The following is a 27,562-nucleotide window of genomic DNA, read 5'->3' as shown; positions in this document are numbered from 1 at the left end:
ATCCTTTCATAATTTTGCTTCTTCTTATCGTTTTCTAAAAAAGCATTGCGGTCGTATACATTTTCATATTTGTTTGCACAAGGTGTAGGTTCCATCCCGACGCAGGCTTAGTATCAATGAGACAATTTTAAAGTTATATGTAGTTTCTTTATTATTCTAAAACGCCACTGACAAAAGGGTGAAGGAAAACATCTAAAACGCAGTGAGCTAGTGATCAATGCTCAAACCTTTCCTATACGGGAAGACGTCTGTGCTCAGCAGCAGGACATATTATTATATTGGCTGGTATTATTATATTATTTATAGTTTTCATGGTTATCACGTTCGAGTTGACTTGCCAAAATAGATGTGAACAAGACATTTTGCTAATGAGATAAACACTTATATGTGTACCATGCACGCTAAGATAAACAGATTTTTACTGAATCTGAAAAGGGATCTGTTAGGTTAACAATGAAGATGTGCGATCGCTCTAACGTATGAAAAGTAATCACTAACAGAAGCAATGTCTAATAGGGTATTTGACTAAATCTAATAATACCGGCTAAACGCTTTTTTTTGTCAAAAACCCTATTGGAGTTATAAACAGTAATCAACAGTAAAAATGATTGCCACAAAGAAGCGATGAAAATAAATAGCACTATCTTATTAAACATCGATGCTATCTGTTGTGCTAAGTTTTTACTTACGAAATACCAAAATAACTAAAACTAAACATAGTCTTATTTGCAATTTTGCCAGACAAGCTCTAAAGTCACACTTACAGAAACTCCACACCGACTCCCAGAACAATAAGTTACTTACATTCGATCGTGCGATGCGTTAGCGTGTAACTACTGAGAGCGGGCCTCACCGTTCCCGCTGGGGTGGAGCCTCTTCAGGACCTGGGTCAGGTCCAGCCCGGTGAGGGTCTTGAGTGCGGGGGGTATGCCTCCAGCCAGGCGGGCCACCTCGCCTGTAGCCCCGTTGTCCCCAACCAGCACAATTTCATCGGTCTTCGCGAGAGGAGCTGATACTTCGGCTGCGATCTGTGATTTAAAAGTGTGATATTAGTTTATATGTAAATGACGATTAGTAGAAGTAAAGTATAAGTGAATTTAAGCTTTAAAATTCCATGATTCCAGTTAGTTAAAATGTCAAAGTGTCCTAAGGAACTGCATTGAAAACGTGATTGGAGAAATTCTAATATAACTACACTTTTACTTAAATGGAACTTAAACTACATTGCATTGAATAACGTTCTAAATCCATTAACGAAGAAAACTTCGAATGTTCAAGTAAAAATGAACCTTACTCCAGCAACATAAGTTCGAATTTACCTTTGGCAATGCCTCGAGCACCAGCGCCATAATAGCGGCATCCCCGTACTGCTTGTAGACCTTGGCTTTGGCGAGCATGCGTTCGGCGTCCGCCTTGCCCACGTCACCGATGGCCGTGGCTTCTGCCAGACCGAGGACCTTGATGCGTTCAGCATCGGCCTTCGCCTCTTCTACCGTTTGAGTACTGAAATAGATACATAGTAGTTGATTAACTGGAAACTATTTGAAGCAAGAAGGTAGTTTGATATGGTTTAAAATTCGAGAGATTTTAATATATATAGCACTTAAAAATGGAAGATCATATCACTGAAACTAAATGTATGGCAATGACATTCCTTTAAGACGAGTGACGGGACTTTGTCTTGGCATTGCAATACCGTTATTATATTTTCATAGACTATAGAGCATTTAGCTGCCGAAGTGTCTTTTCTATTATTAGCATAAAATGTTTTACCGTTTTCCCTCAGCGATGGCCTGCAGGCGGTAGGCTTCGGCCTCCGCTGGCAGACGCACTATCGACTTCAGCTCTTCCTCACGACGAAGGATCTCCTGTTGCTCCACCTGAGAAAAATATACACAAGTGTAATACAAAATAGACATTAACTGGACCAAGAACTGCTAGCTAAAGATCTAAGAAAATTGCTTCCAAATTCCCGACTCAACTGAAAATTTTCAATTCCATACATTATTTTAGTACTTCTATGGATCTACGATCTACAATGATGGTTCACAAGATGCAGTCAGTTATGAGACGGGCTGAAGGATGGCGGAGGTTTACATATAAGGTCTCATTAGGACTCTCCGCGTACTGTACCCTAGTGGCCACAAACCACTATTCAGTATTCAGTACTCTGTGAGTATTTACTCCTTTCGTCCTTTTAGAATGGCCAAGTTTACCATTAAATAAGATACTGTTGTCGACACTCACCTCGATCTGTTTACGTCTCTCGACCACTTCGATTTGTATTTCTTCGTTTCGGATTTTCTGTTTTATTTTCGCTGCCTGCAACTCATAAGCTAATGCCGCTTCTGCTTTCTGGAGAATTATATAAAAAATTACATTATTTTTTGCGGTGAAAGCAAAGGGATGGACAAAAACCATCAGAAAAAAGGCAAATCCGGATAGCACAAATACATGTACAAAGTCTTTATCCAAATTCGATAGTATTTAAACTTTTAGATAAAAAAAAGGGAACTCTTTTTTGCCCTACAGATTATCACATAAGTCACTATATGAGATTACAACACGTTTTATCGAAACCAAAGTATAAACTAGCATATTTTTACGTTCCATCGTGGGAAATCGTCCCAGTTGATTTAACTGCTACCGTTCAGTAATATCAACAAATACTTAAGTTCTAAATATTTTTTATATACGTCTGTCGCTACCATTATTACAACTATGTTGTTATTAATAGCCCTCCTTCAAATTCTTATTTTTGTTATGCCCGACAGGCCCCACAATGCTCCAAAACTAATGTATATCCTTATGTATCTACCACCTAAGTTCACATTATGCTATAACCGTATTGAGTATTGAGTACTTACAGCAGTGTTGACCTCCTGGTCGAATTGCGCCTTCTGCAGCTTGTAAAGACGAGTATTGTCTTCGATCCTCGTGTCCATCGAGTACTTCACGTCCATAGCGCTCTTCTCGCACTCCGCCTCCTGCAAATAACAAAGCTTCAGTAAACAAAGATCTGGCAAAACTTGAGGCCCGCCACAAATTATTTTGGAAAAGTTGAAAAATCTAGTTAAATAGTGGCAGACTGACCAAAATAATTGGCTTTAGTCTATCTAGTTTGAAATCTCAATCTTAACCTATTCCGAGTACCATGGAGCGTACGTGAGTACGTGTATGGGGTATTAAATCAGTGATCATCACCAGAAGATTGTTGCAGCTATGGAAGAGCGCGTGTATCTATCTACAATAAGAAAAGCCAGCTCGCTTATACAGAGCGGGGCTTATTAGCAAGCACGATATATGTCTCTCGATCCATACCCTGATGCCGGCATCGCGGTTGGCCTGCGCGACTCCAACATCGGCGTCCCGCTTGACGACCGCCGTCTGCGCCTTGCCGAGACTGGCGAGGTACTGCACGTCATCGTACACGTCCTTGATGGTGAACGACAGGATCTCGATGCCCATGCGGCCCACGTCCGGAGCCGCCACCTCGCGCACCAGACCCGCGAACTGGTCTCTGTCCTTGTATACCTCTTCTACTGTAAGAGTTCCTGAGAGACAAAAGAATCATGCTGTTAGATTTTTATTGGCGATTTTATTAATGCTTTTATCGGAATTCAGAACTTCATGTCTTCTGTCCTTGAGATGCTGGAGTAGGTGACATGTAAAGGGCCATTTAATTTGGACATTAATGTGAGAGAGCCGGCTTTTTAGGTCAGATCAATCTGAAGTAGTTTTTTAGTTTTTAGGAGTTTTTTAACTAAAGTATATTCTATACACTTCATTGTTATTCACGGATAACATGCCCTATAGCATCTTTTGCCATTGTGGAAGCTAGATTCCACTTCATACAATATTTTGATTCCTCTCGTTTTTACACTAACAACACAGGATGCACTCACTTTTTCACATTCAAACATGTAAGCCCGATGGTCAGCGCGATCGGAAAGAGCGCGATCCGAAGCATTTCCATAGTTAACACACACGTTCTCTTTACTTTGGTACCTACACTTCACACGCTATACTACACATTCATATAACTACACTGGAAGACTAGGTGTATACTCTTAAGTCCGTCTTATTGTCTTGATATGACCTTAGATGTAAGACACCAATCACGAAAAGTTTTTATGGTTGAATTGTTGTTTCAATATTATGATAAGTATTAGGTAGGATATATTAAACGCTAGATTTTTTTTTGTAAATCATGTGGATGCGACCTATATGTACGATAAGACTGTTTTGAGAAGTATATATCCATGTAATATAATAGTAAACGACTATTTGCTGGTTGTTTATTTGAAGCTAAATATGGAGAAATAGGTATATATATATATTCTTAGGTGCGAGTAAAGTTTTTTTTTGCATTATTCTCGCTTGCTGTTGGTGTAAGGAATTTATTGAATATATTATAGATCGGTTTGCTTAAAAAGCACTTCCTGATATTTTATTATATCAGTACTATTGTGATTGTCACGTAACACAAAAAATCATATTTATATAATTCCCATTACAGTTCAAACCAACACAAAAATAACAAAACCACTTTTTTGTCAGCTTGACCAAACTTCAGCAATTTTACCACAAAAGAATTTTCAATAAAATCACAAACCGACCATTAGAGTAAATTATTGACACCGAATTTCAAGACTATCATTGTAACATATTAAAAACACAAATATTTTTAATCACAACACGTGTCCAAACGCACAACATTTTTCGTTTTTACACGTGTAGTTTTCATCAGTCTCTGCGGTATCGTCGCTACGAACACAGATCTGACTAAACACTACTGTCTTCCCGGCATATGACTGTAGAACTTAGGTGTTCAAAAATGCAATAACAAACCTATTACACTGACATAAGACCTAGAATTGCATATCACTGTGAATTTATCGTTATTTACGTTGGAAATGATATAAATATGATAATGATAAGGATTGTTGTATCTACGCTGTGTCGTGTTGCGCAAACGACATATTTGCTTTTAAATTCTAAAAATAATTTCAAAACTACATATAATATACTATTTCCATCTACTTTCCCAGAAAGTATGGGTCAGGCTGACGTCTTACCCCAAATTGGGTAGTATAAGTAATCAACGCGTAAGACTATTCAAAGAATAATTGATTTGGCTAAGTTTTAAGTTACTGTATAATAGTTGAAAATAAATAAAAAATCCATAAATAGCCTTAGAACTACATATAATCCAAATAACTTCCAGAAGTACCAATATATTCTTTTTCGAATATCCCAGGAAAAAACGGTCGTATTCTACTGCGGTGTTATCATTTTTCTCTTATCAGTTGCTGCAGTAAGATACGACTGTTTATCTTTACGCATGAACCGAATTTAAACGAATCAGATTAATCCATGAAAGATCTTAAAGACGCAATGAGGTTGCAAGGTTATATAATACTGATTATTTTGAACGAGTATTTTGCTTTATTGATTTAAATAGAGATAAACGATTACTGCTTTCAATCCGAGTGATTTTATCAGCATTAACGTAAATGACATTTGAAGCACTAGCAATGTCTCGGACCAAAACAAACCACAGAATAAATTCTCTTCCAATCCACTACAAAAGAGAGAAAAAAGAAAATGGCTGTCATCGAAAAGTCACAATTCAATACGGCCAGCATTTGACATTCTGAAAGAGTGGCCATACATTATGTATCAGAACCTCTTTCACCGCTAACCCTCTTGCGTGAAGCACCTAATAGTCCCCATTCTGGGACGGCAAAAGTTTCTTTCTTCATTCCGTTTAGCTCGTTAACAAGGAGAAAAATGCTACAACACATATGAATGATTAAAAACTTAGAGCAAACTCTACTTTTTACGGTTTAAACTCTACATTTTTATAGAGACTTGATTGTGATTAAATAAAGTGACTTTTTGCTTCGTATTTACTTATTTAGATTAGATTTGCGTTAGGGTTGCAATGCCAGAGTTTACGGGGTGGCAATACCAGGTTGTAGCTACTGGGAAATAAGCCTCTTCTCATGTGGAGAAGGATTTTTAGGTTCACTTTAATTTTTGTAACTTCTTAATCCGCTGCCTGATGTAGGTACATCATCATTTATCACACAGCTGCTTAATGATTTAGCTGAAGTTAATGTTGTATGTTCCGTTTTTATCCTTTAGTTACGTAACCCTGAACATACCGTAGAGTACCGTACCGTAGATATTTAAAACTAGCTGTTGCCCGTGACTTCGTCCCCGTGGGTAGAAGAAGTATAAGTTTTGATTTATACCTGCCCTGTTTTTTTCACATTTTCTATTGTACCTTCGCTCCTATTAGTCGCAGCGTGATGGTTTACAGCTTAAAGCCTTCCTCGATGAATGGTCTATTCACCACAAAAAGAATTTGGACCAGTAGTTCCTGAGATTAGCGCGTTCAAACAAACAAACAAACTCTTCAGCTTTATATATTAGTGTAGAGTATAGATTAATGGCGTTCCTATACAATTACACACTAGTCAAACAACGTAGAGATAATGGGAGTTTCAATACGCTCTCCTTCATTAAAACGTGTTATGTTTCCGAAGTTATAACAATCCAAAGAGGATTTACATTTAAATGTATCTATCGCTCTTGTTATAACGTAGATGGAAGAGCTTTAGCTTTTATCAAAAGTTTCACAGCGACTTAGATCTGTCTATTGAGAGCAACGCTGGTGTGCCCTCTGGTGACTGATACAGCCAATTTTTGCAGTGAATGTGCATCTACATCAAAAACATATAATGAATATAACATATTAAACTTTGAATATATACTAGGGTATTCCATTAATTAGGTGCACATCTCAAGTGGAGCATCGCTAATGACGCCCCATATTTGTGTACCTTGACACATTCGACATTTTAACTCATTGTAACTGCTAGTTAGTATAATTACACGCTTAACTAAAGTTAAGTTGTTTTGTAACAGATTTTACTGATTGATGCCCTTGAAATCAGCTTTGTCTTGAAAGGGTAATTTTGTCAAACGTAATTTAAGTTTTTATTTTTTTTTGTTTCGAAGTTCTTCTAAATTGTTCGAGCGTACCTATTATTCAGTTTCTTAATTAAATTTGAACTAGCCATAAAACTTTAGTACTTCAGATTTAATATTTCATACAATATTGCATAAACTAAGACAGAAGGGACATACATTCATTAGCTCAAGGACTATTTGTCCAGACACCTATTATGAACCTAGATTTTTGTTAAGAAGTATGAAATTTTTATTAAATATTTGGTTAACTGCGAATCGCACTTGTAACACCGAGGGTTCCTTACAAATAGATTGAGAATAAAAATCGATCAGATGATAAATTAATTTGAGGGCGGTTAATGGGATACAATCTGGTGAGAGTTGGACGGATAGAACGACAGATAGCGGTACCCTATTACGGGTACGAAGCCGAACAAAAACGGGACATTCCAGTTTCTGTTATATCGGAATTAACAGATTAGGTTACTCGCTAAATTCCATACACAAATCATATTCACCAACATCAGTAGTACATACACGCCATATAATATATCAAACAACTAACACGGGCAGTTATTTTTTACCATTCGCACACGACTGATGTAATAACTATTTTTAAAGATGTATTCAGAGCTATTTTAAGTACGATATCTCCAAAAATGGGTTAAGGTTTTATAGCCAGCCATGTGCGGCATGAAAAACAATCGGAATTTAATGATACTATAATAAAATCATTCGTTTTCAATGGAAATGTATCCTATTAGCAAGTAATGGATTTTGGAGGAGGTTCAGGTGTGGATCCAATTTGTTCTAAATCCAAACACCTCTTGAGATAAAACTGCCTTGTGAGCGAGATAGCACAATACAAGGGGTATAGTGGCGTCTCTTTTCACAACTATAGCTGTATTACTTTAAGATATTGTGGTAGTCAGTAGATTGAACTTTTCGGGTAGGTATGTAAGCAGTAAATCGCGAAGGGTTTACATTTTTATGTGACATTGGATTTTTTCTCTTACAATAGAATTATTATCGATTTCATTAAATTGGAAAAGAGCTATTTTTAATGCTATCAAAACGATAACAAATCAATGCGATATGAAAAAACCTAATTTATCAATATTCATTTTTAATTTAATTAACATCACTAATACTAACACACAAAGGTTATTTTAATGAGGTACAGTATACACAACCCGGAAAAAATATATTTAAAAACTCCTTCTTATTACAGCATTAAGGTTCATCTTCGCTTTTCGTTGGTACTTTTGTAGTGTGGTGGACTGTACTATAAATACACGTTTCCCTATTTCTTTTGCGTCCTATTTGCCGTTACTGCGCATTTGAGGTCTTCGCATGACATCATAAGACTAAACTGGATCTTAGACAATAGATTTGAAATATATTGGAATTCCGTATGCAAGAAGTACGCATAGCAAAATGTCAACCTTTGTTCAAATTCAGATATTTATTTCAAGACCTTTACTAGCTTTTCACTAGCTCTTGCTTTTATTAAATTAGTGTTCAATTAAATTACATTAATACTAACAACAGGTAAAATTATATAATTATTAACAAAAAAATAATTTATCTAAAATAAATGTTTAAATTTGAAATAAGGGTGACATTTTGCTTTGCTTCTACATTCCACTTATGTAGGGGCAGACAACTTAATGGTCAGATGTAAGATTTTTAAAAATACTGGCTTGACAAAGACCTATAGTTGTAGTTGGGCTGAGGTTTTATTGCACATACTTACTTTTATATATAAGACACTTCCGTGTTTTATTTTTTGTGTGCTATTTTTAATGGTCCGTTTTTTTATTACAATGGCTGATCAAAGATAGACACATTAATTTTGCGAATATAGTTTGCAAAACATTAGCGTAGTGGACCTTGTTGTACTATAAATGGTATAGCAAACGTTAATTGAATACAAATGAGGTTTTAATTCAAGTTCAACATAGCTGAAGCGCAATTTTAAAGAGTCTTGGTTAGAAGCTGATATTCATAACCAAATGTCATTTATTAATACAATTCTGGATAAGTGGAAAAAATTACGTCCATTTAAAACTTGGTAGATGTTTAGATTTTATTTTTAAACGTCCTCGCGGCATAATATACCGAAGAATGACCACCAAACTCAGTGGGGGTCTATAATTTGGACAGTTGCAGTTAACGAACAGATGCGGCGTTGCATCAAAATCAAAAGATATTTATTAAAATTAAGCTACTAAGTAGCACTTTTTGAAGATCAAGTACATTGGTCAGCACGTTTCGCCCACCCTTAACCGCTTCCTAAGTGCTTTTGCGGTGAGAGAGAAACCGGACCAACAGCGGCGCATCGTCTCTTCTCATCGTTTCTACAACTACAGCAACCTTAGGAGGTGGAGCTAGACTTCTAGGTTCAATAGGAATAGGACCTAGGTTTAGCTGAATTGACAGCTGAGTATGAAGGTGGAACTTTATCCTGAGGTAGCATTGTAACATCTTTTTGATACAGAGCTCACCGTATTTTCCTTTGAATAAGTATAGGAAACAAAATTGATATAAATGAATTTATTTTCTGGACCATTAATCTTCCGTTCACGTTAAGGAAAACCGCGCGCACGCACGTGAGCAAGATAAGGAAAAATAAAGGTGATAGCGAGAATTTTAGGTAAAAAGTCTTTGGGATCGTCTTAGAATATTTCTCCTTTTCTTTTGAGTATAACAACTTTTAAACAAATTATACATTTGGAACGTGCCCTTATAACCGTTCAGGAAATGAAATGAAATAATTAATTTATTCTGCACATAATTTTACATGTCAAATTCTAAGCTCACTGGACTTGACATTTCCTGGCTGGCTACCCTAAGGATAGAATTCCTTTCTTGCCTAGAAACAAACTTAATAGTCATCGCCTCTTTTGAGTCCATACAATGCAGACTTTTCTTAATGACAGCAAACAAGTCAGAGACACCAGTGTCTTGGTCCTTGTCAGGGGCTTGATATCTAGGCAATTATTAATAGGGTCGCTCGATAAAGTACCTAGCTGAAGTATTCAAGTGTCCACATATAGATTTCGCTTATTTGGAATCAAACAATCGTAATACAGTTTCACAAACACAGACTGCGGAAATACCTCTTAATGGTATAAGTATGTGTATTCGCGACGGCCTTGACACGTGTTCAGCGCGCGTAATATCTCGGGAGCACCCGACACACTCAGCCTACGCCACGCCAAAACAATAATGTAATGATACATTGTTTATAAATATGGTTTTGGTTGAATGAAATCGATTTATTAAATAAACGTCATAAATCGTCGTGTTTAAATCGTTTTTAGAGATATTTTTTGCAAATATAATATGTATGATTTAATATGTGTGAATTATGTCGAAAGTGTTTAAGAACGAGTTTGCACGCTGTCGTAAAATCTCGACTTTACCTTCTGCGGTATATTGGATAAATATTTTACGATCAACAATAAAAGGTAAAATAGTTGACCCTTTGTTTTATCACAACTTTAATAATGTATTCACAAACTTTTACTTCACTTCCGTAATTCTACCCTACAGGCAAAGTGTAGAGGCGTTAATATATTTGTGATATACAACCATAAAAGCCGTTTTAGTATCGTAGACGCTTTTCATAAAAAAATATGACTACAGTGACGTATTTCCTTAACGTAACCTAAATGTGTTTTGCGTGTAGAGACATTAGTCGCCTACGCGCTTACTGCTCAACAAACGTTATGACTAAGTTAATTTACATTCGTTACGACCAAGTAAAGTACTACTGTGATTAAGATTTACGCTTTTTTATTACTTTAGTTCATTCATTCGACTCGAAAGTTAGGATTCCGGAGCTTTACAAAAAGAGGTGGGTGATTAAACAGAATAAACTTTTGTCTTATAACGGTCGCTTTTTGAGACACACTGACACTTGTAGAAAGAGATGAGATAGTATTTTTTACATACGTGTTATTGCAGAATTGACAAATTTATATAGCCCTAATAGGGGCAATATTTTGAGAATGAATATTGAAACTGTTAGCTTAAATTATTAGAGCATTTCTAGCAATAAATAATCTTTGTGGTAAACTACCGAAAAATTTAACTTTTCATACAAACGAATTAAGTTCGAGTTATTTATAAAGACATAAAAAGCTGGTTTTCTTTACAAGCTGTCGTACTTAGCGGTTTAAAATGTAATGCAAACTCGTTATTCCTATTGGCTGACTGTTACAGTAATTTAGCATCGTGCAGACGATTTATAAATGTCAGGGAAGGACGCTGATGTCTAGTCCCCTAATACCTAATGGTGTCTGCATAATATTTACATTAAGCTTAACCCGCCGTATATATTAGCTTTTACCAGCGGCTTCAGCCAAATTTGACATCGATTTTCTAACTCTATGCTAAAACGTAGCTAGACGAGTGGCTTAGGTTAGCATGTCAAAAACAATGTAAGCGCGACGTGACGTAGGTTCGATTCCCGCGTAGGACAAGCATTTGTACGATCCGCTTATATTTTCCTGAGTCTGAGTGTCTTGTGACTTGATTTTTTGTGAAAGCCCCCGCGACCCAAGGATTAATTAGCTTAACACGGAAGTCCATTAAAAACAAAACACAACTTTTATGATTTACAAATAGTTTTCATTCATCGATAAATATCGCTTTATAACTTTCAACCTAATCGATTGTCTAATGCATTCACGATCGATTACTAGGGTAATGCCCCACTTAAACCTGGAAAGCAATTGTAATTTGATAAAAATACCCCTCGCTTGTGCGCAGAGCAATCAAAACTACAAAAGTTCATTATTTATTAATTTAGTGAACTTTATGGTAGTTATGGTAGTCTTAGGTTTACGCGAATGTTAGACATTGAAATGAAATTCCTTTTACGGATGTTATCGCGGTTTAATTTTAGATTTTAGTTTTCGACACCTTTGCAGATCAGTCATGCTAGTCAGTCTGCCCGTGACCATGATCCGTCATGAATCCGTAAAAGTAGTTTCATTTTTAGTGAACTTTGCAAACCATATATGAAATCTGATAAATAACTTAATCCTTTTATACAACACTTCTTTTTATACAATGTTTGCTCTCCTCATTCGATCATCACTGTTTTATTCACAAGATGAATCGAGGACATGTTTTTCTGTATCATTCATGAATTGCCCAATAATCACATTCATAGTATATACGTTATTCAATAATGTGACCGTGTTTTACAACACATTCCCTCGTTTTTGTAAGCGTATATCCTAACAAATAAAAACAGTTTATTGTCCTTGGTAATAAGTGATAACGAAACTTTACTAGTTAAATCCAAAGTTTCAAGTTTAAAATTGTTATATTTAAGGAAAATCAGCGTGCGTTTAGTATAAGCACACGTAACCGTGTTGCTAAGAGTTTTTCAATGTGCAGCGCTTTTCCATAGTGTATTATTGCATTCTCAGCGCGGTCAGGCGTAAGGCGTTTATGCTTAGGTATAGCTAACTTTAATACGTACTAATATGAAACAAAACTTACTTTGTTTAAACGATTTTTACCTCCTCTAAAGCACCAATGCGCAAACCTTAAGCATGAAACAGATTTATAAACGTAATTTCCGCGAATTCCTCAAAAATAACAAACGAGGCACGCTTTTCCCGCTTTTATAACTGTCAAAATGACAGCATCATTTCTTAGACGAGGGAAAACGCGTGAACAGCCTTCTCAAACGACGTCGCATTTATATTAAAACCTACGTGACGTAACCTATTTCCTTGATTGCTTACTCGAGTTCGGTTTCCGAACGTATGACCGCAAGCGATCGGTAATGTGCTCCAATTAAGGAGCCATCGTGTCTTTAATACCAGACACTAATTGCTATTTGGAAAAACGGGGTAGGAAAAGCTACAATAAAAAAAATACGTTTAAAGGAAACTAACTTCAAATATACTAGGTTACAAGGCTACTTTTAAATCTGTTGTGTTTTATTTGCGATTAAAAACTGATAAAACATTTAAACTTTCGTGTAATTATTAATTTAAAAAAAAATATATTTAATAGCTCTAGCTCTAGATTTAAATAGACTAATTTAAAGTATAACAAAACACAAGAACTTCAACGCAAATCACTTTTTAAATCTAATTTCACCGTTACTACCTTAAGTGCAATATTCAAGTACAAACAAAAACAAAAAAAAATGCTTACAAAAAACTTTCCATTAAACATTAGACATCTGAAACTTTAAAGAATTTCCTACATTTTATTTGAGATCAAAATTAATTACGACCTTCAAACCGTTTGTCACGTATAACCGTTCCAGCTAATTACGAAAAAGGCATTACATTTTGTCACCTGTATTTGACAGGTTGAAAAGATGGGTAGGATGCCGAGAGGCGAAATTTTAATGTTTTTGCCTCCCCTGAATATAAAGAGAGAAGGATAAATATTTGTGTGACCTAGTGATATTTTGTTTCGTTTTTTGGCGTTGTGTTCGTAGACGCGATAACGTTTTAACATTTATAAAAACTATTTTAGGCCTTTATACAATGTGGAGCGAAATAATGTATAGAGTAATGAGTAACAAAAATGGCCAAAATTAGCTACGAATGGGAAGCTCTGATAAGTTTACTGATTAATTGAAATTGTTATGAAATATCGAAGTTTAGTGATGGTGTAATTTTAAAAACTATGAATACACACATCTTTTTGGAGTATAACATGCATAGAAATAAAAATATTAATCCATCTATTAAATAATACTAATTCAATTATACAAGTTTATCCCCACAACCATGTTCACCACCCGATAATAAGTATTTAATATTCCATTGTCTAACACAACATAGAAAAAAAACTCGTTACTATGATATAAAAGTACTAGGCGCACATAAAATGAAGAGAATTCTTTCCAGCAGAATGTATTAAATTACAGTAAGTAATGACAGGTCACATCTGCGGGTACCCAGGGGAAATACTATACTTAACATTACCACGCATTTCTTTATAAACCTAGGAAATGTAGAAAAATAACTGGTAACAATAGGTATGAATAATTTATTCTGTTATATAGAAATTAAAATACAGTTAGTAATAAGGTTAGGTCATTTGACATCTATAGTGAATTAATTTTTATTCATATTCTATTTTCGTCATCAAGAATTTTGGATATTAATAGCTATGTCATATGTCGTCTATGGACAAAACTTAGCTTTTCTTTTATAAGGCTATTTCGGGTATGAATTTATCATATTGAAATAAAATAACTATGTTCAGATATAATTATTTAAAGTAACAACCTTTAAGAAGACAACGCTTTCATTTACAGGAAGAAAATAACTGAAAATGCAACAGTTTTCATATCAGCCTCATGGATATTAATATTTAATATGTCGTACTAATTAACGTTCCAGACCAAACGTCTCTACCTTATTCCAGATTACATTTAAAAATGATTGCCATTTCTTTTCTCGATATTAACAAAATAAACGACCGCAATCTATTCTTCTATCTCATTAAGGTCCTATGACAATATTTTTCAACAGCTTATCTTTAAACCAGGCTAACGAAACCCTACAGAACTGAAAACAGCTACAAGCATAGCACAATGCCGCGCTTACGATCGTCCTTCACCTTACCCTATTTAAATTCCGTTCTACATTCAAAACCTCTAAAAAACCCGCGAAATTGTCCGATCACATAAAGAGGTTATATTAATTAACGTGATTGGTGTAAATGGAGGTTTGTCGTGTTTTAATTGCGTGGGCGGGGAGCAAGGTAGCGTGACCCGCCGCTCGCGACGGCCGCGGCGGGACTGAGCGAGCTACGAACGACGAGACTCGCTCTCAGGACTTCCGAACTGGGCAGATAGGTACTACCATACTATAGGAAGCATATTGGAACAATCCCTGCGTATTTACGCTGACAAGGGTTTTTAAAAGATTTATTTTATGTTAGACTAACCCGCGGAGAGACTGTTAAATGTATCTAGAAAATTGAATGATGAATGGTTTTTGTTACATCAAAGAATGAGCCAATAGTAACTTAAATTAGTTTATGTACAAGGTCACCTATTGTCGCTTTAAGATGTTTTAAAGATACGAAAAATATTTTCATGAATTATGTCAGCAGGAACGTGTCACTGACTACTCAGCGGTTAAAAGCAATCACAGGTCTTTATTATAAGTTTGACGAAAAATTCAATAGTTTTTCGTTCACAATTATAGAAAACTATTAAACTAGTATTTTGTATTAAAACTTATCCTTAAACGAGAAGATTTATACAGCTGTACAAAGGAAACTAGTTGAAAAGATTTTTTAGAATTAGTCTGTGTTTGCCAAGTTCATTCCAAAGCTCGTAAATCAGTTACTTTAGGGGAGGATGGAATATAGAGAATGGGTATTGTAAATACATGAATCGATTCTTTTTAGGGATGCTATGGACCTTCGTGTCTAATATCCGAAAACATATATTTCGTGACGTAGCCGAAACTAAATAATATCCGAAAAAAAATCAGGTGACGTATAAATAGAAAACGTTAGAACAGGCTCCTGTTAGTTAAGTAGACACACAAGACAGTCTCTTATAATTTCTACTGTGACTTTTGCTACATCCGAAACTGATATAGTTATAATCAGATATCCGAAATGGAAAATCTATTACATCCCTATATAAGACGGATTTAAGTTGACTTTATTTTCTTTTGTTGTGTGGAAAAACAGATATTATCATAAAATACATTAGTTAAGCGATTTGAATCAAATGATGTGTCTATTGATAAAATTAATCGTGATCAAGTGCTACGTTGAATAATTAAACAAAAATCTTCTTTGATTATTTTCATATTTTAAAGTTATTGTAAGAAACCCAGTTTCATCAACTTTTACATTTATCACGTTCAGTTTATTATCACTAATTATTAGATTTCTCCAATATCCCAGAGTATTTCAAAATTTACATTTTGTTTAAAATGATCCGAATTTACAAACCAAAGCTTAGTCAGTGTTCATAAATCTCCCTTACAATTTTCGTGTATAACAAATGACAGTGATTTTCAGGCACTCAAATATTACAAAAGGGAATTCTAAGCTATCAACTGGAGTAATATTTGCTGTTTAAAAAACGACGCGGTTTTCAATTTTCCAAATGTAGGTTCTTCAAATCCGAGATTATGGAAATTAATTGCAAATATACCTAGGAAAGCAATTGTGCCCATCAGGCTGATAGACCGAGGTCTTGGGAGTATCAGCACGTTTTAAATTAAGACTGTTGCTTTTGTTGAAGTAAGACGGCTCACTTCACAGCGTAAAGCTTTCGCAACTACATCAATCTCTTAATCCAGAGGTAGTGGTGGATAGTTTCTTGAAAATGGTAGCAATTTCGGATGCGAAAAGTAAAGGTTTGGTAATTGGTAAATGGCAATGTCCAGCAGAGGACAGCAATACCAATTTAGAGATATGTAATGCATTAACTTATCGAGTTCAAAAAGAGGTGTCTAATTTCCTAGGTTTTCGTCACTTTAGTTCCACAACAACAATAAAACATAATGCCAGTTACTGCATCATATAGCCGTCAATAGTTACATAAATATAGGGGAGCGAGGGGCTTGTTGTAACAGTTTTCATTAAAACTAATATATCTTGAGATCTATTGATTAAATTTCTACTAAATAAAGATGGATGAATACTGTAACTCTTCCTCTACCAAATCAAGTAAAAATAATACCATAACTATTGGTCATTATTTTACAATCAATTATTTTCTAGAAGAAGTGCGGTGTTACAACTTACCTCGTACTTGGGGCAAGTTGTAACGTCTACCGGGGCAAGTAGTAACGACAAAAAAAAACAACAATAATACCTCTAATCATATATTCTTTTTTTTTTTTTAATTTGACATCTTTCTAAAGTAAGTATTACGTAATTCTTATCAAAAATCAACTCAAATAAATTTTTTTTAGTAATCAACACTTAAAAATTAAGTAATTAACAGTTTTATTTAGTTAAACACTACTTATAATCATCATGGCACTTTTGAATCACAGTAAATTAAATTATTTATATCTAAGGTATGCTTCTTAATTATCTCTTCTTAATAGCTATTTAACAAAGTATTATACTTATGTAAGAATCAACATTTGGTGGGTTTCATTATAATTAAATTCAGTCTTCATCTGAGTTACAATTAATACAAATAAAAGATATAATGTCTCCTGTAACACATCCTACATGTGCCCACATCTTACAAATGATACACTCTATCCAATCTTCTTTATTTGTATCTGTGTAAGCTTCACCACATACCAGACAATACCATTCTTCTGCTTCAGATTCTGAATCTGAACATAAAATCTTTTTTTTAGCTCTGCCCACTCCGGTTTTATTATTTGTTGATTTACCTTTGGCTTTTCCCTTCCCCTTTCCTTTCCCTTTTCCTTTAATTTTGTCATCTTTTTTCTGTTTTTTCTTCATCTTTTCCTCATATTCCTTTAGTAAAGCTTCCTTTTCAGGAGTGTCCGTCAATACTGTAGATTTTCTTTTGCGTCTGCTATTTGTATTAGTTTTTCTTGGTGGCGCCTTTGGTAAAGGTCTAATCTTCGATGGCGAGAAAGTTTTTTGTAGACCGGAGCAACTCGGAGTTGGTTCGTTTGCAGTTTCGATTTGGCTTATAATTTCCGTGGTGCTTATATCTACTTCAGGGACAGAATCTAATAGTTCTGGATTTTCAAGATTCAAAGATATATTATCTGTGACATTTACGTCATCTGGCTCTTGTGTAGGATCTGGACGATCAGTAACATAAGATGGCGCAAAGTCGGAGTCTTGGAAAATATCAGCATTCAAAGGCCATAAACCAGAAGCTTTAAATCCACTCATAATATTAGTAGGGTTCAGGGCAAGCGGTAATGACTCTTTCACAATACTTGGGATGTCATATATTGTCATCGTTTTCCCCGGATTGTTGTGCATCCATGCTGTCTGTGCCCTATTTGTGTAATTTTTAAAAGGACCGTACACTCCTACGTCTAAAGGTTGCAAATTGTGGGAGCAGTGCGGGGGAAACGATAACATGATGACATTATTTTCTTTGGCTTTTTCAACTACTCCAATATTCACGTGTGAGCTATGGTTATCAAGTAGCAACAGAACTGGCTCTTCCTTGGTGGGTTTTGCGTGTTTGATAAAATGATCCATAAAAATTAAAAATTCTTTTTCGGTCATCCATCCGGAGGAATTACCAGCACCAATGCAATCTGGAGGTCCACCACGAATAAACATTTCAGAATATTTAAGCTTGGGAAAAACGAACATCGGTGGGATAAAATTACCCGCAGCGTTAGAGGCACAAGCAAGTGTTACAAGAGTTCCCCTCTCAGCCGATGTGATAGCTCCAATTTGCTTTTGGCCACGAGCAGCTACTATTTTCTTAGGTTTTTGAACCGTTGTGACCCCTGTTTCATCAATGTTCCATATTCGAGAAGCATTAAACTGATATTTTTGGAGAAGTCGTTGATATATTTCAAAGAATGAATTAACGTTAGTCTTATTGAAAGACGTCGCTCGACTTAAAGACGTCGCTTCTGGTGTCCTTAGAGATAAATGTGAATTTCTGCGCATAAAATTTTGGAACCAGTCAGTACCAGCCATGTTATTTTGATGCCATGAAGGAGGAATGTTTTTAGCACTAAGCTGCACACCGCATTGGTGAGCTAGTTTCCTTACTTCTATAGGAAGTAGTCCAAAATATATATCGGCGCACTTGAGTAGGTACGAAGCTATCTTATCTTCCTCTTCTGCAGTAAATACTTGTCTAGGCTTAACATAACCAACTCTTAATCTTTCATTATTCTTCTTTTTCTTTATGTATCTATAAAGAGAGACGTGACATAATCCGAAAGTCTGACTAGCTTTCCGAATACTGCATTTGTTTTCTAAAACTTCAGCTGCCGCTAACTCGTACACTTCTTGGCTTTGTGTTGCCCGCTCTGACTTTCTTTTATACACTCTCATTCTAAAACAAAAGAAAAAAGTAAGTATCTACATCATAACTTGGGGCATGTTGTAACACGTTACAACAAGCCCCGGGATTTTGTTACAACTAACCCTATGGTATGATTTTCAACATTTATCAAGATAACTATTTAAACAATTTAGCAATCATAAAAACTGTTACACATTATCAGAGATAGATAAATTTGAATGGAAATAAGATATAGAAAATTTAAAATTAGTCGATATTAAATACGCAAACCGAAATTTTACGACAGTACAATTTTATATTACCTGGCAGAAATGAAGCACGTGCACACTTCCGCTCACTGCGCCGGCCGGCGGGATTTTGGCTATGGCAACAAGATGCGGCGCGGTTTATAGGTTAAATCGAGTCAAAGAAATACGTTAATAGCGTTTAAGATCCTAGTGAAAAGGGCCTGTTACTACTTGCCCCTGTTACAACAAGCCCCTCGCTCCCCTACGTGTTTAATTGGGTTCCTGTGGCGGCAGAATATTAATATTAATGAACGTTATCGCAAACCAATATTGGACTATATTGGAGTACGAAACTCAGCTCAACTTTGTTTCGCATAATACCTATTGCATACTTACTTATGTGTAAGTTGTATGGATGTATAGATTAAGCTGACAAGTGTGTTTTGAATTGCCTCAATCAGCTGTTATGTTAGCATATGTTGCTAATATACTATTCCATCACACAACATTATACCAAACATTAGATTTGTAAGGTTTTCTTTTAGTTTTAGAAACATCTGTAAGAATTGTAGAAGTGAATGTTATATTTCAGTATAAAAGAGAGTGAGAATATGAGATATAAAATTAACATGTACATAATGAATATTTTACCATATATTATTCCTCTATGATTTTACCACAAAGAATAAAAAATATACAGGATGCCAATAAGAATGATTAAAAAATATTTAGTATATTTTCTTTATTGCGTATATATTATGGTATCGACATTTATTCCAGATAGTTATTTTAATGAAACATTGACAGTAAGAAGTTTTTACGTAAATCTTGTTGCATAATAGCATTCTAGAAATAAACAAAGAAATGAAAGTTCTAGAGTACGCAGACACAAAACTAATCAAGGTTTCTGTATAAAACTTCACGAACAATAGAACAATGCTTTTTAGACTACAGGAGTTTACATTACATTATTAAGAATATTTTTTTCTCTTTATCTAGTTTTTCACACTAAACGTGTTCAGCTTCTATATTTAGTTTCAAAGGTAAGTATATTAAACTGAACTAATTAATAGATTAAAAAATCTAAATACCGACGTATTAAATTGTCACTCCATTCAAATTTTATCAAAATTGGTCTAGCCGTTTTTATAGTTGTAAATTGCATTGTCATAGGGTTTGAAGCTACCCTGAAAATTTCAGCCTGCTAGCTTATCGGGAAGTGCCTCAAAATTGAGTTGCACAAAACCACCCTGAACGGCAAAGAAACAAACAAGAAAAGTGAGTGTATTAAAAACGTGGGAAAATACTGTCCAATAATGTGGGTACTTGTCATCCAGTTGTAAATATAATGAGACAGTTTAGGACAGAAGCTATTAGATTTGGTGGTCGGTGATTGGATGCCCGACTCGCCCAAAGTGAACTAATTAAAATCAATTTAGCCGCAATCAGTGCCTCGGTGTTCACAACGTGGAAGCAAACTAGGTGGTGCCATTATAGCACGCTAATAGGTGTTATGTTCCAAATATAATTATGGCAACTAAATATCTGTGTACAAACAAGGAGTTTGAGTGAATCCCGGATAAAATGAATTACCGATTAAAATTTTGGTTAGCTCAGATTTTTGTTTCTATGCCCATGTAAAACAACATATTTTTGTTGAGAATTTATTGTACTTTTTTGGGGCCGTTATTTTTTACTTACTGATTACACCTTAGCATTTCATGCCTACGCTCAATCCTAACTCACTTAAAGCTCGTAAGCTCAAACGACACTTATCTGAGTGTTGTACTATAATCTATACTTCTATACTTACTAATATATAAAGCTGAAGAGTTTGTTTGTTTGTTTGAACGCGCTAATCTCAGGAACCACTGGTCCAAATTGAAAAAATCTTTTTGTGTTGAATAAACCATTCATCGAGGAAGGCTTTAGGCTATAAATCATCACGATGCGACTAATAGGAGCGAAGATACAATGGAAAATGTGAAAAAAACAGGGCGGGTATAAATCATACTCACGGGGACGAAGTCGCGGGCAATAGCTAGTATCTACATAAAGGGTAATGGCAGAATGGTTAATAAGGACCACTATTACTGTGCGTAGGTACTTAAGTATTTACCAAAACACACCATTTTTGAAACTGAAACTCAACAGCAAAAACTCTTATAGTACGGGATTTAAGGAAAGTCTTGTTTGAATGTCTTCTAACGTCCACGCGACAGTTTCCATTGTGTGAGAAAATTGCCGAGCGTCTGTGTAACAGTATAACGTGTTCCATTTACAGCCAGCATCGTGATACTATAACATTGTTGATAAAATGAGGTTATATTATATGGTTTTCTATTTTGTAATTTGTAAAGGTTAACTAGATTAACAAAATTTGTTTCAGTTTTTGAGATATTTAAAAATGGAATCCTTATTTTCAATTAGACCAATCGGTGTTATTAAATAACCAAAGCCTTGAATAACATTTAAGAAAAAAAATACTTTAAAAACTGTATGAATTTTAAACTAATGAATGATTAAAAAAACTAGCGATCTTAAATAAATCAAAATTCACTCGTTAATTTTAAGACTGTCAAACTAAGAAGCGATTTTAAGACTCCAAAAATATTGGAAATATAAAAGCTCTGGAAAGGCTGTAGAGGTCTCAATCACTGTCACTCTGAAAGCATTCAGATTTCTTTCTCCCTCAATAAGGCAAATTACTCTGTCAGACAATATGCTTTCATTGTACGTCGCCATTTTGCGGCGAAAGTTCTTACGGCTGCAAGCCTTTTAGAAAATTACGTATTCAGTATTCAGTTAAATGCTGAATTGTGAATACGTTCTTAGTATTCAGCTGTTTTACTGTTTGTAGAAACTACCCATGTTTTAGCAACTTAAAAACTTAGCCACGAGTAACATTTTCACATTTGACAAACATTAAAATCATATAAAAAAACAGCTGTGCGTTGATCGAACCCATAACATGACGTTACAGTATCCATATGCAGTCTCCTGTAATTATTTTATTAATCTTACGACGTATAATCTGTCAACGTTTTACGAGAAATTGGTTGGCTATCGATTATTCATATCCAATATGGGTACTGTCAGCGAAATCTTGGAAGAAAGCCCTTTCCTTCACATGTATTGGTTCATAAGAAACCTTTACGTCATGCTTTGAAAGCAGTTTCTTGTACTTCGATTGAAATACCTGCTATAGATGTATACATAGGCATATCAACGAAATTTAACCTATTCTTCTTAACATCTTTCATATTTATTTATTTATTAAAAATAAGCACACCAACAATACAATCACCCAATGTTATACAAAACCTCAATAATCAAACAATTGAAAGCACAAGCAATTGTACAAATTACAGGAGTGCATGACATTAAAACATGAAACTCATTTGAGACATACACAAAAATAACTAAGCTACTAAAATTAAAATACACATTAAAATAATAACGAATTGGTATATAAGTAATTACGTATTTTACTTTGAATATATAAACTTTGTTTCGAGTAAAGACTATTCCATACAACAAAATATATTACGTTATATTTCGCAAAAGTTCACTTATACAATGCCCATTATTCTCACAGACAAAAAATAATGCACGATTCGAAAAATAATGACTTATCGCTTCCTGAATGCTGAAACGTGAAAGTAACCTCACGTTCCAGAACTTAAATATGTACATTACTAATTGTCAACCTTCTATATTTTACAAAGGCGTATACGTGGTTCAGCCGACAAAAATTGTTTTCCAATATTATATATTAAGCCGTGTGGCGACCCTATAGTTAAGATTTCTAACAAAATGTAGGCAATAGTGTGTATCGGAAAAACATCTTATTTTTACTTCTTTCGCCGAATGAAAAAGATCTCTCCGAAATTGGACATATTTAGGGCTAAAATGAGGGGTTCGTTGTAAATATTGAAAGATGTTTGAGCAAGCCCTATTTATTTGTACAATATAGCACCTCATATCGAAAATTGTATCTCAATTAATACTATTCTTTATTGAAAGGGTTGGTCGTATTTCTGACCAGAAACCGTACTCCGAAATTCGTAAATCATGTGGGAGAGTAAAACGTATTCCGTATATGTTCATGAAAATTATACGATGCCAAAATTGTGAAATGTATAATTCAGACGTTTGAGTTCTCGAAAGTTCTAATTAATGAAATTTATGGTAAAAGTGGAAAATAAACTCTAAGATTGAACCAAAACTTTACGTTTAAACTATACGTTTTTGCAATTAGAAATAGCTGATAAAGTACAGGAGAACATGGGTCTGGATTAAAAAAACTATATAGCATTATTAAGGTAATATGTGGTCACAGTTATTCCATAATAATTACACTTAAAACACGCCAAGAGAGAACAATCCTTCAATGAACGGGAGGCAATCAAAGACTATCTTCGGACCTATAAAAAAAATACATTCAATAAGAAAAAGTTAAAGTGGTGTAAAAGCCGTCTGCAATCCTGAGACCACCATTCATCGGCCAAAGTTAACGATACTCTTGATCCGAACCTTCTCGACTTTGACACGATATTAATGGCGTTCCGAAACTGGGTCAAGTAGCCACACAAAAAGTGCGATTGCCAAACGTTAATAGGAGAATTGGAAGACCACAAATCATTTTGAAGTAGCTGAAAAAATTTGAGAACATTCAGTACCTTTTTACGTGATCAGACAATAATATTTTAAAGGAAGTATTTATTATAAACGACTCGTTTTTTAAAGAATTGAATCTTTGTATTGACTCAGAACAAGCATTCGTGACTCAAAGCTTGTCTTATGCGGTGACCTCAACCATTCGGCTATCCGCGCAGTCAAAAAGGCTTATCGTCACCTTAATAAAACTTAAGTCCCGCATGACTTCTAATATCTAATTATTGGTAATGTATGCATAACTATAATAAAAGTACTAAGCACATGCTAGGACTGTCGTATAATGCAGTAAGTAAGTTAAGACAAAAACGTATAAATTATGAAAAATATAGAAAAATCCTAGCACATTGTGAATCGGCTCCTAGTATAAAATAAACAACATGTTTATTAATAAACCCTACATTTTGTTCATGAAATATTCAGTAACAATCATCACATCAGCTTAACAGAAAACAAATGAATGTTCGTTAAGCTTTATTAAGCTTTCAGCGTCACATTAATAAAACCGTTCAAGTGTGAGTCGGACCCGCGACCGCGTTCTATACACGGTGATTTTTTAGTCGTCTTACAAAAACAGCCCAGTTCATGTATCCGACGTAAAATACCCCTAGGCGCGATTTTTTTTATCGTCAACTAAGTAGTAAGTATTATCGTCTAATAAGTACGAAGAAAATTAAACAAGAGAAATCTGAAATATACTCTTAAAAATGATTAAAACGCCGCCGCCCGCGCCCCTCACCATTGTTACAAGGCTCGGACCGCGCTCGCAATAGAGCTGTGTTTCTAAAAATCTACGAATTGCATCATAATCTTGAATAAATTCATCATCATGAACGTGTTCTAGTCATTGGATACATGAACTGGGCTGCTTTTGTAAGACGACTAAAAAATCACGGTGTATAAAAGTTTTTAGGAAAAATAATTATAATCAAACTGAAAATAATCTCTCAAAATTTCCTTTCATTTACGACCATCAAATTCAAGACTGTAACAAGTGTTGCTTAGGCAAGTCTTTATTTTTATGTTTGTTCTTAAAATGGAAACAGATATACATGTCTTAATATGACAGTTCTTGAGAATCACTATGGTGGCAGACAGAAGGACGCACAGACAGCATCTCCCTTAGTCAATAATAGAGTTTCCATTCTTTAGAAACCCTAAAGTGCCAGTATTGTAAAAACCTTTTATTCAACACAAGAAGTGGTCAATAAAAAAATAAACATTATTTAAGAATTGAGGGCTTAATACGAGAATGTGACGTACGACAACAGACAATAATCATGTTGCTATAATTGTTTACACAACAGTTTAGCTTAGTTTTACTTCATAAAATACTCGAAACTCAATCTCTGTCTATGTATAGTGAAACAAAAGAAAGAGAGACATCTAGAGAACAACATGACTGTAAGCTACTTTTGCCGCTTTATCTGACGTCCAAAGCCGAGAACTCTATTTTTAAAGCACATTTACAACTATTGCGTTTCTAAATAAACAAATATAATTCGTCCGTCTGGCAAATTTCTGAGAAGTATTATATGCTTATTTTTTATTTAAGTGAATTAACAACAATACGAAGAAAAAAGCAAAAAAGCCTGGAAACGTATGTAAGTTGAACGTCATTTGTCGGTAAAAAGTGTACTGATAAGTGACGTCACATGAGGTTTGAACTAAGTATACTATTATCGACTATTTTTTGTTACGTAAGCAGATATATTTTTTGACAATATATCTGAGGCACTTGTTTATTTTTTTAGACAAATAATTCGAACCTAATTGAACACTTAATTGAATATTTCTACCGTTACCCTTCGTGACTTTTGAAGTAAAACAACAAAACAACTTGTATTTGTTGTTCCGCGACCTTGTTCTAAAGTCAACTTAAAGGGGAAAGTGTATGCAACCTATTTCCTTTGTAAACGAAAAAGTTCCAGGTCACATAACTCAAATAAACTGATGTCAGGTCAGCAGGGCCTACCGTCCCTTAAACCAAGGCTCTTACTGTTGTGAAACAGAGATGCCGCTATACGCTGTTTCTATCACCGTCTCGCTTCCACCAATGCGCCAGTGTTACTTAAAGAGGCAGTGGTAGGTCCCCAGGACGAATTGTTTGCAGAACATTACCTTCTAAGGTCAATGCTACGTAAATGATTGCTTTTTGATATGATAACACGAATTTTGTTTAGTGACATTGTGACACTAGTTTTAAAAGTCCTTTCGCTTTTACAGTTACTTTTTATCCTGTAATACATTGAATAGTGCATCATCATCATTCCCCTGCCCTTGTCCCAATTTTTATTTGGGGTCGGCGCAACATGCCATTGAATAGTACATACCTACATGAATTATTTTAGGCAAAATGTATGGAATACTTCATCATCTGTGGGGTTCTATCGCCATCACCAAAAATGCGTAAATATAAACTAATTGTTTTTTACTTCTTTAGAAATCCATAACCGGTTTTTTCCTGATACCCAACAGTTAACGAAACGAGGTAACCGGTACAAAACATGGTTATTTATTACATATAAAACAATTTCCCCCCAAAATCCTTGATACTTTTATTGAATAAATTTGAAATGCAATTAGTGGGTTAACCCAACCGTACGCCGCAGAACGATTCGGCATAAACTTCGTGAAATAATTCCAAATACGGCATAAAGCGCATATCGGATACACCTGCTACCTGTAAAAATTCAAACGAGTTATTTATTTTCCTTCAACAAAAATTAAATAAAATTCTTGGTGCTGTTTTCGAACATAGCTGGGTATTAAAGGTGCTGTGACGTGTGACTGATTCATTGAATATATATTTTTTTATTTTTCCTGTAAACTTTAATTAACTTTCGACTAACCGTTGCCAGCGTTTCAAAGTTATCTACTTTCCTAATAATTCGAAGACTCCACTAATAAACGGTGTAGGTATACATCGTACGAAAAGACAGATTCCAAAAATTGAATTATGAAATCGACAATTTGCAGTCAGCTAGAGTGGTGATCAATGCTTACGGGAACCTTCCTTTACGGGAAGATGCCTGTGTCCAGCTGTGAAACGTATATAGGCTAGTATTATTATGTATTATTTTATTATGAGTAAATACATCTGACAAATAAAACGTCTGCAAGCTTAAGTATTCTACTTTTTCTATTGAACTTCGTATAACAATATCAACATCATTATACCCTACAAAACATTCTGGTCTATAATGATGCTGCCGATGTTGGCTACAATGAAAGTATGCATTCTACCAAAGTAACTATCTACTAGTTCGTTTATTCAGGAATACGCAAAATTACATGGCATATCATTATCCACAGCCTGTATTAAATCCTATTAATATTATAAGCGCGAAAGTTTGTTTGTCTGGATGAATTTTCCACATTCAGTAAAAAACTACTGAACTGTTTGTATCCTAGATTAAAATTAAGATGGTATTTGTCCCGCATTTAAGATCCCGTGGGATCATTTCCGATTTGGAGCGGACGGGCCCGCGGTCGATAGTTATATTATGAATGCAAATATGTAAATTTGTTTATTTCGCAAAGCTGTTAATGGATATGGGGAAAAGTGTATTAATGGTTTTTTAGGTTTACGCGAATGTTAGATTTTAGTTCCCGATGTTTCGAAACCTTTGCAGGTATCATTCATTCGAAACGTCGGGAACTAAGATCTAAAATTAAACCGCGATAAAATCCGTAAAAGTAGTTTCATTTTAAAAGT

At 34.9% G+C, this 27,562-nt stretch overlaps 2 protein-coding genes across 5 annotated transcripts in view; both read right to left on the bottom strand.

Annotated features, from left to right (window-relative positions):
* Positions 1-27,562, bottom strand: part of LOC113503171 (flotillin-2) — a 247,890-nt gene that overhangs the window by 1,264 nt on the left and 219,064 nt on the right. For 2 of the 4 annotated variants that reach the window (XM_026884998.1, XM_026885001.1), the window contains 6 exons: positions 3,322-3,554; positions 2,868-2,987; positions 2,248-2,355; positions 1,774-1,880; positions 1,320-1,503; positions 854-1,028 (listed from right to left, as the gene is read on the bottom strand). In XM_026884998.1, coding sequence (XP_026740799.1) covers positions 854-1,028; positions 1,320-1,503; positions 1,774-1,880; positions 2,248-2,355; positions 2,868-2,987; positions 3,322-3,554 — 927 coding nt within the window. Of the gene's footprint in view, positions 1-804; positions 1,029-1,319; positions 1,504-1,773; positions 1,881-2,247; positions 2,356-2,867; positions 2,988-3,321; positions 3,555-3,905; positions 4,152-27,562 lie in introns of those variants that run through there. The other 2 variants (XM_026885000.1, XM_026884999.1) reach the window with 2 other exon arrangements.
* Positions 16,863-19,789, bottom strand: LOC113503170. Its single transcript, XM_026884997.1, has 2 exons — positions 19,243-19,789; positions 16,863-18,970 (listed from the first exon to the last, which is right to left on the bottom strand). The coding sequence occupies exon 2, from the start codon at positions 18,967-18,969 to the stop codon at positions 17,122-17,124; it is 1,848 nt and encodes a 615-aa protein (XP_026740798.1). The 5' UTR covers position 18,970; positions 19,243-19,789; the 3' UTR covers positions 16,863-17,121.

This window comes from Trichoplusia ni, chromosome 18 (assembly GCF_003590095.1).
Source record: "Trichoplusia ni isolate ovarian cell line Hi5 chromosome 18, tn1, whole genome shotgun sequence".
NCBI classification, from domain to species: Eukaryota; Metazoa; Arthropoda; class Insecta; order Lepidoptera; family Noctuidae; genus Trichoplusia; species Trichoplusia ni.
This window is presented reverse-complemented; position numbering and strand designations above follow the sequence as displayed.